At 45.4% G+C, this 15050-nt stretch overlaps 1 protein-coding gene across 2 annotated transcripts in view; it reads left to right on the forward strand.

Annotated features, from left to right (window-relative positions):
- The window catches only part of JAK3 (Janus kinase 3), a 197953-nt gene that overhangs the window by 36382 nt on the left and 146521 nt on the right, over window positions 1-15050 (forward strand). For both annotated transcript variants that reach the window (XM_077475550.1, XM_077475549.1), the window contains exon 4: window positions 12524-12641. In XM_077475550.1, coding sequence (XP_077331676.1) covers window positions 12524-12641 — 118 coding nt within the window. The remainder of the gene's footprint in view (window positions 1-12523; window positions 12642-15050) is intronic.

Genomic DNA, 15050 nt, shown 5'->3' on the forward strand with positions numbered 1-15050 from the left:
TGCTTGTTCAATACTATCATAATAGTTTGCCAGATTAGAGCATTTTGCTTACAATCACAGCAATAAAAAGTCAGCTGAAAGATAGCTCTTTATGGCTATAGGCTGTTTTTATTCTGAGGCCAATATGTAGAGGAACTAATGTAGAATTTTCAGTGAGTCTAGTACCTATTAGATATGATTGTTAAAGTGGAGGGCCACCCTGAAAAACAAAACTACATTAAAATGTTGCAAAAAATCTAGAAAAAAAATGATTTTTTTTTTAAACTTACCAGAAATGCTAGGCAGATCATCCTAATCTACCTCTTCCTACTCCACGATGATCTTCAGTCTTCTCTACTCCTCGCGTTGTCTTCTGCGTAATGGGCGCTGTGTGTTCTGGGAACTGTGTGTCCCAGAACACAGCGCGCCAAATTCACAAAGCGATGAGCGACTCACGCATGCGCAGTAGGAAACGGGCAGTGAAGCTGCAAGGCTCTACTGCCTCTTTCCCTTAGATAGAATGGCGGCGCCGGGTCGAGCAGCCGACATCGCGGACAGGTAAGTCTGCTTATTAAAAGCAGCTACAGTGTTTGTAGTTGCTGACTTTTAAAAAAACAAATTCAGCTGCCCCCCCCCCCCCCCATAGCTAAAAGTAATTCTTATATGTACTGTTTTACCTGCTTGTATTATCACTTTGATTACTCATATACTTTTTCATATATTCTTTGTTTAACCACTTGAGATCCGCGCTATAGTCAAATGACGGCTACAGCGCGGATCTCAATTTCCGGGACTACGTCTATTGACGTTGTCCCCTTTAAGAGCTCCCCGCGCGCTCCCGGGAGCGCGCTTCGGGGAAAATCTGTGTTGGCCGTGTCCCCTGGACACAGCCAATCACAGATCGCTGTAAACGGCCAATCACAGCGGCCGTTTAAAGCGCGATCGCCGCCTCCAATGGGTGATGATCATCACCCATTGCCGAATCTGTCTCCTCACACAGCGATAGCGTGTGAGGAGAGAGATACTGTAAGTGAATAAAAAAAGTTGTTTCAGCCATCTGTGCCCAGATCTACCCTGCCAGTGCCCATATCTACCCTGCCAGTGCCCAGATCTACCCCGCCAGTGCCCAGATCTACCCCACCAGTGCCCAGATCTACCCCACCAGTGCCCACCTGTGCACCGCCAGTGCCCACCTGTGCCCACCTGTGCACCACCAGTGCCCACCTGTGCACCGCCAGTGCCCCATCTGTGCACCGCCAGTGCCTGCCAGTGCCCATCTGTGCACCGCCAGTGCCTGACAGTGCCCGCCAGTGCCCATCTGTGCACCGCCAGTGCCCGCCAGTGCCCACCAGTGCCAATCGGTGCCCATCTGTACCAATCGGTGCCCATCTGTGCCGCCTCAGCAGTGCCCATCTGTGCCGCCTTAGCAGTGCCCATCTGTGCCGCTTCAGCAGTGCCCATCTGTGCCGCCTCAGCAGTGCCCATCTGTGCCGCCTCAGCAGTGCCCATCTGCTGCCTCATCAGTGCACATCTGCAATAAATCTGCACATCTGTGCAATAAATCAGTGCACATCTGTGCCGACCCATCAGTGCCCATCTGCCGACTCAGCAGTGCCCATCTGTGCCGACTCAGCAGTGCCCATCTGCCGCCTCAGCAGTGCCCATCTGCCGCCTCAGCAGTGCCCATCCGTGCAATAAATCTGCACATCTGTGCAATAAATCAGTGCACATCTGTGCCGACCCATCAGTGCCCATTTGTGCCACCTCAAAAGCACCCATCTGTGCCACCTCAAAAGCGCCCATCTGTGCCACCTCAAAAGCGCCCATCTGTGCCACCTCAAAAGCGCCCATCTGTATAATCAGTGCACATCTGTGCCACCTCATCAGTGCCCATCAGTGCTACCATGGCTAAACGTGTCTTTTCCGCTGAGGAGGCGTACCAAATTATTTCCACGGCCGACGAGAGCAACGGGGAGCTCTCCTCTTCAGATTCCTTTTCAGATTCGGATTCTGAAGCCGACGTAAATTATGAGCCAGTCCTCAGCAGTGAAACACTGACTGAATCCGAGGAGGAAGATATCCGGCCCATCAAACGAAGGCGTTCTAGTGAGGCAGTGCCGTCCACCAGCACCGAAGTGCCGTCCACCAGCACCGAAGTGCCGTCCACCAGCACCGCAGTGCCGTCCACCAGCACCGCAGTGCCGTCCACCAGCACCGCAGTGCCCCGGCAAGAAAGGCCAAGTACCAGTGGGGTGTCATCTCAGCCCCAAAGGGTTAGGAGCCATGCCGGCCTTCCCTATGCCCTTCAGAACCCCTTGTGGCTTCCTCCTAATTCAGGAGAGGCCAATGTTCCCCCTTTCACTGCCCAGCCAGGAGTCCAGGTAGACACAGAGAACTTTACCCCAATAGATTTTTTTAATTTACTTTTTACGGAGGATATGTTGTCGTCAATTGTGGCCCAGTGCAACCTGTATGCACAACAATTTATTTTGCAAAATCCGACCTCTTATTATGCCCGTCCCTACGAATGGAGAGGCCTAACGGTGGAGGAGTTCAAGGTTTTTTTAGGCCTCACATTTAATATGGGACTCAACAAAAAAAATCAATTACGTACCTACTGGTCAACCCACCCCCTCCACCACTCACCGCTCTTCTCCGCAGTAATGCCCAGAAGCAGGTATCAGATCATCCTGAGGTTCTTACATTTCAGCGACAATTCCCAGTGCCTTCCACGAAATGATCCAAATTATGACCGGCTTTACAAAATTTGACCAATACTAAATTATTTTTCAGAAATATTCCCCAAATTGTTTACCCCGGACCAACACATATGTGTGGATGAGTCCCTTATTAAATTTAGCGGCAGGCTTAGAATAAAGCAATTTATGCCCAGCAAAAGGGCCCGCTATGGGGTGAAGGTCTACAAATTATGCGACCGAGCCACAGGGTACACATATTCATTCATGGTGTACGAAGGGAAGGACACCCAGCTGCAGCCCCCTAATTGTCCGGACTACTTGGGATCCAGCAGAAAAATTGTTTGGGACCTCATATACCCCCTACTGGATAAAGGCTACCACCTGTATGTAGATAACTTCTACACATCTCTGCCCCTGTTCCACAACCTTCACCGGAAGAAGACGCCAGCATGTGGCACAATAAAAAGGAACCGGAAGGGCTTTCCTCAAAGTCTTGTGAACAAGAAGCTGCGAAAAGGAGAAACCGCAAGTCTGAGAAACAAGGAGGTTCTGGCAGTGAGGTGGAGGGACAGAAGGGATGTGTATATGTTATCTTCTATCCACAACGATACCTTCGTGGAAATCCCCAGAAGGAATGGCCCCGTAAAGAAACCCAAATGCATTTCCGAATACAATGTGTTCATGGGAGGAGTCGACTTCAACGACCAAATGATGGAACCATATCTTGTCACAAGACGGACATACCATTGGTACAAAAAAGTAGCAATTTATTTTTTTCAATTGGCCATTTACAATTCCTATGTCATTTACCGCAACTCCACCCAAAACCCCAAACGTTTCTTTGGCTACCAGGAGGAAGTTTTCACTGCCCTTATTTTCCCAAACGGCCCACCAGAAAATATCAGATCAGACGTTGTTAGTCGACTCTCCGAGCGCCACTTTCCCGATAAAATCCCCCCCAAACCAACAGGCCAAAGACGTCAAAAAAGATGTAAGGTGTGTACCAGAGCAGGAGTCAAAAGAGACACATCTTATTATTGTGCACAATGTCCTTCCCAGCCAGGCCTCTGCATAGGCGACTGTTTTCGGCGTTACCATACTTCAATAAATTTTTTGTGAAGTATGGTAAACATAATCCTCAGTTCCTGCCTTCATATACCTTCACACCCCTTATGCCACTGCCTGCTCTGTAACTGACCCTGGCTTGTTATTTGACCACTCTTATGCCTGCCGATTCTGTACATACCGCTGCCTGATCTGGAACTGACCCTGCACTGTTATTCGACCATGCTTCTGCCTAACGATTCTGTACATACCTCTGCCTGATCTGGAACTGACCCTGGACTGTTATTCGACCATGATTCTGTCTAACGATTCTGTACATATCTCTGCCTGATCTGGAACTGACCTTGGACTGTTTGACCACGATATTTGCCTGCCTCTTGGACTGATCTTGTATTCTGCAACTGGACTAGTGGGATTCAACACGGGGTCTCACATATGTGAGGGGCTCCAGTATAGTTTTTCTGGAAGAAGAAAACAATTTTCTTTGTTTTCTTATTCCTAGATTAGGGTCTGGAGACTCGGAGGCTTCAAAGAGATTTGGGAGGGAGAAGCCTCTACCCCTATCCCCATTCTGTCCTGAACGAGGCTCTACTTCTGTCTGCTGCCTGTAGGACTTACTGCCATCATGCCGCACTGACCACACCACAAGGACCTGCCTACTACCAGGACCAATATTTTTGGCACTGCTGACATCTCTGCACTGACCCTGGACTGTAATATGGACAGTATCCCTGTCTGCTGCCTGAAAAACTGTGTTCGCTGTGGCTGACCAAGTCCCTGCCTGCTGCCTGGACCAGTGATATCCTCCTGTGGACAACTGCGCTTCTAAAACCACAGGTAATCTTTTCTTTACCCTTTTTATGTATAATGTATTTGGGGGTGTAATTCTTGGTATGTGCAGGCTATGTGTCCCTGGAACGCCGACGGTGTTTCTTGCATGTTGCGCCTCTGCATGTGGCCAGGCTGTGTAAACGTCTCACACATGTGGTATTGCCATACTCAGGAGGAGTAGTAGAATGTATTTTGGGGTGTTATTTTTGCTATGTAAATGCTATGCGTTGGAAATGTCTTATAAACGGACAACTTTGTGTAAAAAAAAATGCGTTTTCATTTTTTTCCACATTTTCCAAAAACGTATGTAAAAAAATGAACCATTGAAAAGACTCATTATGCCTCATAGATTATACGTTGGGGTGTTAGCTTTCCAAAATGGGGTCATTTTCTGGACGTTTCCATTGCCCTGGTGTTCCAGGGCCTTCAAAACTGTAATAGGTGGTTGAGAAATGAAATGTGTAATTTATGCTCCTAGAATGCCTGAAGGTGCTACTTCAAAATTAGGCCTCTGTATGTGGTCAGGCTGTGTAAAAGTCTCACACATGTGGCATCGTTATACTCAGGAGGAGTAGGAGAATGTATTTTGGGGTGCTATTTTTGCTATGTAAATGCTATGTGTTGGAAATATCTTATAAACGGACAACATTGTGTAAAAAAAATGCGTTTTCATTTTTTTCCACATTTTCCGAAAACTTCTGGAAAAAAATGAACCATTGAAAAGACTCATTATGCCTCATAGATTATACGTTGGGGTATTAGCTTTCCAAAATGGGGTCATTTTCTGGACGTTTCCATTGCCCTGGTGTTCCAGGGCCTTCAAAACTGTAATAGGTGGTTGAGAAATGAAATGTGTAATTTATGCTCCTAGAATGCCTGAAGGTGCTACTTCAAAATTAGGCCTCTGTATGTGGTCAGGCTGTGTAAAAGTCTCACACATGTGGTATCGTTATACTCAGGAGGAGTAGGAGAATGTATTTTGGGGTGCTATTTTTGCTATGTAAATGATATGTGTTGGAAATATCTTATAAATGGACAACTTTGTGTAAAAAAAAATGCGTTTTCATTTTTTTCCACATTTTCCGAAAACTTCTGGAAAAAAATGAACCATTGAAAAGACTCATTATGCCTCATAGATAATACGTTGGGGTGTTAGCTTTCCAAAATGGGGTCATTTTCTGGACGTTTCCATTGCCCTGGTGTTCCAGGGCCTTCAAAACTGTAATAGGTGGTTGAGAAATGAAATGTGTAATTTATGCTCCTAGAATGCCTGAAGGTGCTACTCCAAAATTAGGCCTCTGTATGTGGTCAGGCTGTGTAAAAGTCTCACACATGTGGTATCGTTATACTCAGGAGGAGTAGGAGTATGTATTTTGGGGTGTTATTTGTGGTATGCACATTCCGTGTGGGAGAAATAAGCTATTACAATGAAAATTTTGTGCTGGTGGCTTTGTTACCAATCACAGGGTGCGCCTGTCCACCGAATCAGTTGATCGACTGACCTTCATCAAGATGAATCATTCTTGGATCACCCACAGCTACCAAGCACCTGAAGCTGATGTAACAGAATAATTTGTTTTGAAATATCACATCCCTTCAAGACTGCCTATGCTGATGCTGAGTGACTGTCCTGTTATGTTGATTGTCTATCCTCTTCCTCCTCCGCTGATATGTTGGAAGAACATTTCTGGTTCTGGGTGATGCCTAAGGCCCAATTTTTCTGCCCCTGTTTAACAGGGGCGTTTAATTACAATTTTTGATGCAATGCTTTTCAGCAGGGCTAATTTCTGCAATCAAACAAGAGTATATGGGAGAGGTTGCAGTGTGGTGGCACCAGCACCAGTGCCTAAGGCCCAGTTTTTCTGCCCCTGTTTAACAGGGGCGTTTAAGTACAATTTTTGATGCAATGCTTTGCAGCAGGGCTAATTCCTGCAATAAAACTAGAGTATATGGGAGAGGTTGCAGTGTGGTGGCACCAGCACCAGTGCCTAAGGCCCAATTTTTCTGCCTCTGTTTAACAGGGGCGTTTAATTACAATTTTTGATGCAATGCTTTGCAGCAGGGCTAATTCCTGCAATAAAACTAGAGTATATGGCAGAGGTTGCAGTGTGGTGGTTTAACAGGGACATGTAATTACAATTCTTGATATAATATTTCACAGGAGGGCCCCTTCCTGTGCCCACCCAGAGTAACGGTGAGAACTTATAGTGTTGTGGCACCAGCACCACAACCACCAAAGGTCAATTTTTCTACCACTGTTCAACAATGGCATGTAATTACAATTCTTGATATAACCGTTCACAGCAGGGCGCTCCAGCGCCCACCAAGAGTCACTTTGAGGGCTTACAATGTTGTGGCAAAACCAACACCTTGTTCCGCCATTTCTGCAGAGCATATAGGGCAGGCCCCTACTTTCAAACATCCAACTTACAAACATCTCCTACTTGCAAACGGAAGGAGACAACAGCAAGTGAGATGAAAAAAGATGGACGACAAAACAAATTATACAGGGGTGATAACCCTTTCCTATGTTTTCCAAAATGCTTAAAAATAGTTTTTTTGACTGGAGCTACACTTTAAAAATGTACCAGTTGAAAATTACAAACAGATTCAACTTAACACAACAAACCTACACAGTCCCTGTCTTGTTTACACCGCCTGTATACTGCTGTTCTGAGTATATAGGGCCTGGGGGCCACACGCATTTCCTTTTTTTAATATGGGTACGGGGTTCCCCTTAATATGCGTACAAGACCCAAAGGGGCTGGTAATGGGCAGGGAGGGTTACCCATGCCATTTTTCTCAATGATTTTCAACCATATTGCAGGAACCAGATATAACATTAAAACCGCAAGCAGTTTTAAATGATGTTATTTCCGTTAAATGTCATTTTGTGCAGGGACTGTTCTAAACACGGGAAACACGTGGCACTTCACAGGCATACTACAGACACCCCCCAGGCACGATATTTAAAGGAATATTTCACTTTTTTTTCACTTTAATCGTCATTAAAATCAGTGCTCCCGCCAAAACGGCCATTTTTAAAAACATTTTAGGCATTGACCCATGTCCCCTGGGGCAGGAGCCACGTCCCCAAACCCTTTTTAGGACAGCATCTTGCATATTAGCTGTTAACATTAGCACTTTTAATTTCGAACGTTCGAGTTCCATAGACTTCAATGGGGTTCTAAAGTTCGTACGAATTTGGGGTCCGTTCGAAAGTTCTGGTGCGAACCGAACCGGGGGGTGTTCGGCTCATCCCTACTCTCCTATGGGGAAATACCTTGAAGATCTGTGTCTCATAGTATTTATACAGTTCCCAGCAGTCTTCATGGCCACCCTACCCGAGATTGGCCAAGGCTGTATAAATATTTATGCTGCCAATTGCATTGCTTCACACCTATGATCTAGAATAGGGGCAATCAACCTTAACCACTTTCAGACCGGACCAATTTGCTGGTCAAAGACCAGACCACTTTTTGCGATTCGGCACTGCGTCGCTTTAACTGACAATTGCGCGGTCGTGCGACGTGGCTCCCAAACAAAATTGACGTCCTTTTTTTCCCACAAATAGAGCTTTCTTTTGGCGGTATTTGATCACCCCTGCGGTTTTTATTTTTTGCACTATAAACAAAAATAAAGCGACAATTTTGAAAAAAACACATTATTTTTTACTTTTTGTTATAATAAATATCCCCCAAAAATATATAAAAAAACATTTTTTCCCTCAGTTTAGGCCGATACGTATTCTTCTACATATTTTTGGTAAAAAAAATCACAATAAGCGATTATTGATTGGTTTGCGCAAAAGTTATAGCATTTACAAAATAGGGATAGTTTTATAGCATTTTTATTAATAATTTTTTATTATTTTTTTTTTTACTAGTAATGGCGGCGATCAGCGATTTTTATTGTGACTGCGACATTGTGGGGGACCCATCGGACATTTTTGACACATTTTTGGGACCATTGTCATTTATACAGTAATCACTGCTATATAAATGCAGTGATTCCTGTGTAAATGACACTGGCAGTGAAGGGGTTAACCAGTGGGTGGCAGTGTAGGGGTTAAGTGTTCCTAGGGGTGTGTTACTAACTGTGGGGGGGTTGGGCTTTCATTTAGTGAACACTGATCTCTGCTCCAATCACATGGAGCAGAGATCAGCGTCACTAGTTGCTAGGCAGAATGGAGAAATGCTGTTTACTCGGCATTTCCTCCATTCGGCTGCTCCGTGAGACGATCGCGGGGATGCCCGCGGCGATCGAGTCCGCGGGTCCCGCGACCGGACTCACGGGGGTCCCGACCATCGCGGGAGCGCCGCCGGCGGCGAGCTCCCGATGGCAGGGCAACATTAAATATTGGACGTACCTGTACGCCAATATGCCTGCCCGTGCCATTCTGTCGATGTACATCGTCGTGCGCTGGTCGGGAAGTGGTTACAGAGGTGGAGATCTACCTGAACAACACAAGAGAAGTCAAAGATCACCAGGCACTGTGCCACCTCCTCACACCTGATTTAAACCTGGAATTGCCCTAGTACTGTGTTGCAACCACGTGCATTGCGCTGCAATCGTGGGTTTAAATCAGGTGGTGTGATGCACTTTCTGAAAGTGCACTAAAACTTTTGCATTCAAGAGTTTTGGTGCGCTTTCAGAAAGTGCACCAAACCTGCAGGATAGAGTATAATAGAAGTCTATGGCTAAGCGCAGGAAACCCACGGGAAAGTTTCAGGTACACAGCACTGCACCTGGGGTATTCCCAGTGTATTGCTTCACACTGACCTAAAGATCTCTTTCCTGCTGCTGGCAACACAGCTATCCATGATAAGAGGAGGGGTGCAGTTGGTTTCACTCTGCATGGGATAGAAGCCAGCACTACAGAGGAGGCATCGGCTTATGTGGCTTTTGCTCCTTAATACAGCTCCAACTTTACAAGTAGTACCTCTGCATTGAACTCTGTTTGATGCTTTGGGATGGCGGGTCAGCAAACCCAGACTACGATATTTCAGTCACCTGGTCGTGATCGCGATCTACGGGTTGCTGACCTGCCATCTAGAAGATACCCATAATATATAGAAATCCACAGTTCTCCAGAAAGCAGTCAAACGTGCTGCAGCTGAAACACTGAACAGACCAAAACAATCAACACAGATCCACTAATTGCAGTGAGCACAACTAAATTTGCCTAACATCAAAAGAGCAGCTCCGCTAGATAAAATGAGCCAGAACTAATCCTATCACCTATTTAGGAGGGTGCTACAAAAAGAAGTACAACGCACCACCCGAAGTGTCATGTGTTACAAGGCAGCACACTAAAAGGTTACTGTTACTATTGCTGCAATGCATAGTTGTGAAGCCCGCCTAAAACAGCTATTGATAAGATTATTTCACATTAAGTGGGTATCATTGCATACATACAAAATAAGGCATGCATTTTATTGCCTGGAACAATAAAGCTGGAACATGTTCATTGTGCTTATGATTTATATGTGACTTCACCAATGGCAAATTAAATTAGCATAGTAGATTGACTTGCAAGTCCTAATTTGTGACTCAGAACTAACAGAAATGCTATCAGGTACACCTTTTGACAAGAATACAATGTCAGCCCTTGTAGCAGCTTTGTACATAATGGGGCTTATTTACTAAAGATAATTAGACTGTTACCTTTGCAAGTGAATTTTCCTCAGAGCTTATTGAATGAAATGAAGCTCTCCTGATTTCCATCATACAAATACGTGCAAGAAAAATATTTTTTTTTTCTATTTTCCTTGCATGTGATTGGGTATTCTTTGCAAAGTGAAATTTATTGCAACGTGAAATTTTATCACATTCACTAAGCTCAGGGGAAACCTACCTTGCAAATTGAACAGCCTATTGGCATTTAGTAAATCAACCACAACTTTGATAGGGTGAAAAAGATTTAGGGGGCAGTACCAAGAGCAGGGCTGGACTGGGACAGAAATTTGGCCCTGGACTTCATCCAGACCGGCCCACTTACATTTTGAGTGTCCCATCAGCACTCCCTTGCATCAGAGTGTCCCATCACCAGCCCACTTACAACAGAGTGTCCCATTACCAGCACCCTCTTACATCAGAGTGTCCCATCAGCAGCCTCCTTAGATCAGAGTGTCCCATGAGCAGCCCCCTTACATCAGAGTGTCCCATCAGCAGCCCCCTTACATCAGAGTGTCCCATCAGCAGCCCCCTTAAATCAGAGTGTCCCATCACCAGCCCCCTTACATCAGAGTGTCCCATCACCAGCCCCCTTACATCAGAGTGTCCCATCACCAGCCCCCTTACATCAGAGTGGCCCACTGAGCCATCGGCCCACCGGGAAACTCCCAGTAGTCCCAATGACCAGTACATGCCTGACCAAGAGCATGGGAACATGACCTCAAACTAACAGGAGGAAAGTCCCAAACTAATTTTAGAAAGTATTATTTTACCAAAAGGGTAGTTGGTACGTGTTATTGAGTGCTTGGAATAGCCTTCCAGAAGAGGTAGTGAGTCAGTCAACAGTAGGTGGATTTAAACATGCTTGAGACAAACATAGATTTATACTCAGACAATAAATAAATAACAATAAAAAATAATATACAGTTTATAAATAAACAAAATGGGGCAGACTGGATGGACCACTTTGACTTCTTTCTGCCATCACTCTTCTGTGTTTCAATGCATCTAATTCTTTAACCACTTGCCGCCCGCCATATAGCAATATGATGTCGGCAAAGTGGTTGCGATATCCTGACCGGATGTCCTATGACGTCGCCAGGATATCAAGCTGATGCGCGCCCTTGGGGGTGCGCATCACGGCGATCGTTGTTGCGGTGTGTCAGTCTGACACAACGCAACTCTGATCTAGGTAAAGAGTCTCAGGCAGATAGGTGGCACTGATATGCAGCACTGATGAGTACACATAGGTGGTACTGATGGGCACTGATAAGCGGCATGGATTGGGCACTGATAGGTTGCACGGATGGGCACTGATAGGTGACAGAGACTCTTTACCACGTGATCAGCCATGTCCAATCACGGCTGATGTAAACAGGAAGAGCCGTTAATCGGCTTTTCGTCACTCACATCTGTCAGACGCGAGTAGAGGAGAGCCGATTGGCTGCTCTTCTGATGGGGGGGGGGGGATTTGTGCTGATTGATTATCAGCGCAGCCCCCCTCCAGGATGCCCACACTGGACCACCAGTGATGCCACCAGGACCACCAGGGATGCCCACCACTAGTCACCACCAGGCATGCCACACATGGCCACCAGGGATGCCAATCAGTGTCCACAATGGGTGCCCACAATGAGCATCACTGATTGGCAGGCATTGTTGTTTGCCACTGATTGGCATCCATCAGCACCATGCATTAATGTACATCAGTGTCACCTATCAGTGCCCATCCGTGCCGCCTATCAGTGCCCATCCGTGCCACCTATCAGTATCCAATCCGTGCCGCCTATTAGTGTCCATCAGTGCCACCTATGTGTACCCATCAGTGCTGAAAATCAGTGCCACCTATCAGTGCCACCTATGTGTACCCATCAGTGCTACATATCAGTGCCACCTATCAGTGCGGCCTATCAGTGCCCCATCAGTGCTGCATTTTAGTGCCCATCATCAGTGGCCATCAGTGCCACCTCATTGGTGCCCATCAGTGCCGCCTTATCAGTGCCCGTCTGTGCAGCCCTATCAGTGCCCATCAGTGAAGGAGAAAACTTACTTATTTACAAAGTTTTGTAACAGAAACAAAAAAAAGTTTTTTCAAAATGTTCATTTTGTGGGAACAAAATTATAAAAATTCAGTTTGGGTACAGTGTAGCATGAGCGCACAATTGTCATTCAAAGTGCAACAGCGCTGAAAGCTGAAAATTGGTCTGGGCAGAAAGGTGAACTGAAGTGGATAATGTGATTAATCAAACTGATACATATTTATCAATTTAAAGGTTCTTCTTTCCTGAGTGGATTGGTACAGGTGGATCAAAAACCTCCCGCTGCAGCATCATGAATCTGTCTCCTGACCCTATTCTCAGCTATCAAGTAATAGACTATCTTTTTGCACAAGTAAGTTTATTGTAGTGCTGCATGTTGCACCCTCTGTATATGATAACTGTAAGTTGTAAACTCATTTTACGTGTTTATTCATTTTTAAAGATTAAAAATATTTTTCCATCTGCAAAAAATTCCCTTTGCTGTTCAATACAATGTAATAGTTGTGGGCTTTAGATTTTTTGTGGTGAGTAAAAAAACAAAGGAATTCAAGAAGTCCATTCTCTTTAGCTGGATCGTGCTAAAATATACATCCCTTTCCATATTTTGAGCCCTGAAAAGTGGTAATAAAAATAAAGTAAAGTAAAGTAAATAATAAAGTAACATATATCTTGTGGCTTGAAAAATATTGTGAAATATTACAGTAAATAATAATTCTAATATAATTGGTGTTCAGAGCTACAATAAATATTTCATTATTGTTGGCAACAATACTGTAATAACATATTAGTATGTCTAGTCCATGACAGTTCAGCATGTAAAAGTCTGGTTGTGGAATGCAAATAGTCCATTGCTAGTCTGCATCAGTCACAGTCCACGATGAACGAGCCCTTTTACACCAGCCAGCTTTATAACACAGTGGCTGGTGTGCTGTGTTGTCCGGAGGGAATCAACTCTCTGTATCATACTGTTCCTTTTTTTTTTTTACAAACTCACACACTTATTTCATAAAGTTCAATTGGCCGCTGCTCTGTGCTAAAAAAAAAAACAGTCAACGCACTACTTTTCAGTGCACTGTGCCTGCACAGTGGTGTGAATCAGGCACACAAGAGACAGGGCATTTTGCCTTTTCCCTTCGCATCTGGTGTGAATGAAGCCCAAAGCCCCCTCTTAATCAATCTCTAACTGACTTCCGATATGTGGCAGGATAGAAGCCAATATTGTTCTTGTGTTTCCTGGTACTCTAATCTGACAATCTGGTACTAAACCCCCAAAAAATTTAAATGCAATATATTGCAGCTTACCGATTCTTAGATGTGGTGGCTGCATTAGTTATTTATTTTTAGGCTTTTTCCTTTATTTTTACCTGGTGATCCAGGCCTGTAAATCTGAACTTTAAATGTACCAGTTATTTATCAACAGATTAAGCTGTGCAGTAAAAGTAGCAGTTAGAGGGTTGAGACAAACCATTAACCACTGACAGGTGTTTACAGTGGTCAGCTTTTCTTGTAATTTATGTACTCAAAACCTTTATCCCAAAAAAGAATAAAACAGTTGTTGTACAGTAACTGCTTATAAAGTGTTCATCTATTAATTTGTTAGTCAAGTCCATCTAAATCTGCTATTGCAAGGCTACACGCTTCTTTCAAAATGAAAACAAAAAAATAGGAATGATTCAACAGGATAAACAGAAAAACTTTAGTATGCAGTGTTTACTTGTAAGATTGCAGAACTCTGTAGTCAAATTCCTCCTTAAGGCCCCTTTCACACTGGGGCGGAGCGGGCGTCGGTGATAAAGGGGCGCTATTTTTAGCACCGCTTTATCCTCGTTTTAGCGGCGGCCGAAAAAGGGTTAAAACCGTCCGCAAAGCGCCCCATTGATTTCAATGGGTAGGAGCGGTTTAGGAGCGGTGAATACACCGCTCCTTCACCACTCCAAAGATGCGGCTAGCAGGACTTTTTTTTACCGTCCTGCTAGCGCACCACTGCAGTGTGAAAGCCCTCCGGCTTTCACACTGGAGTGAAAGGGGCCGTTTTTTTTCAGGCGCTATACAAGCGCTGTAGCTCCTGAAAAACGCCTCAGCGTGAAAGGGGCCTTACAGTATACAGGAAAATGTTAGGCTTGCTTCACCCAGGCATTTAGGGGAATACAACAGATTTCAACAGCAAGAATGAGCAGATGACAGGTGTATGTAAATAGTGATGGCCTTTACAAATCAATGACAGACTGAGAGGAGCCATCGCTGTTCTCATATATCCGCACAGCTGTTACCTGGGTTAGAGACAGATGTCTAAGCCTGGATGCATCTTTCTCTATCCAGTGGTGATCGCCTGTCTCTAACTGCAGGTAACAGCTTCATGTGCATTCACCCACGAACAATCAAGGCAAATCACTTGTAATTCTGACTGATTCTTGCTGCTGGAATTCACAGACCAGCAGTGGTGGCTGGTGGGATACCTTTTTGGGGGGCGGCAAACAAGCAACCCCCCCGCCGCCAGGCAGCGCAGCACTGACCACCGGCGGCACCTGCCAGACCACCTGCGGCACTGACCACAGTGGCACCCGCCGGCCCACCGGCGCCATTGACCACCAGCCTGACCACCCGTGGGTGGTCCGGCGGCACTTACCCACTGTGTGGCTGGGCTCTCCTCCTCTCCTACATTGGTGGGGCTGCCCTCCTCCTCTCCTGCAGCGGCGTGGCAGTGAGGGCTACGCTGTCCACTCCTCAGGCTTTCTCCTCTACTGCCAAAGCATTAGGCATC

The sequence above is a fragment of the Lithobates pipiens genome, unplaced genomic scaffold (genome assembly GCF_037356315.1).
Source record: "Lithobates pipiens isolate NorthernLeopardFrog02 unplaced genomic scaffold, aLitPip1_a1.2 Scaffold_13, whole genome shotgun sequence".
Classification (NCBI taxonomy): domain Eukaryota; kingdom Metazoa; phylum Chordata; class Amphibia; order Anura; family Ranidae; genus Lithobates; species Lithobates pipiens.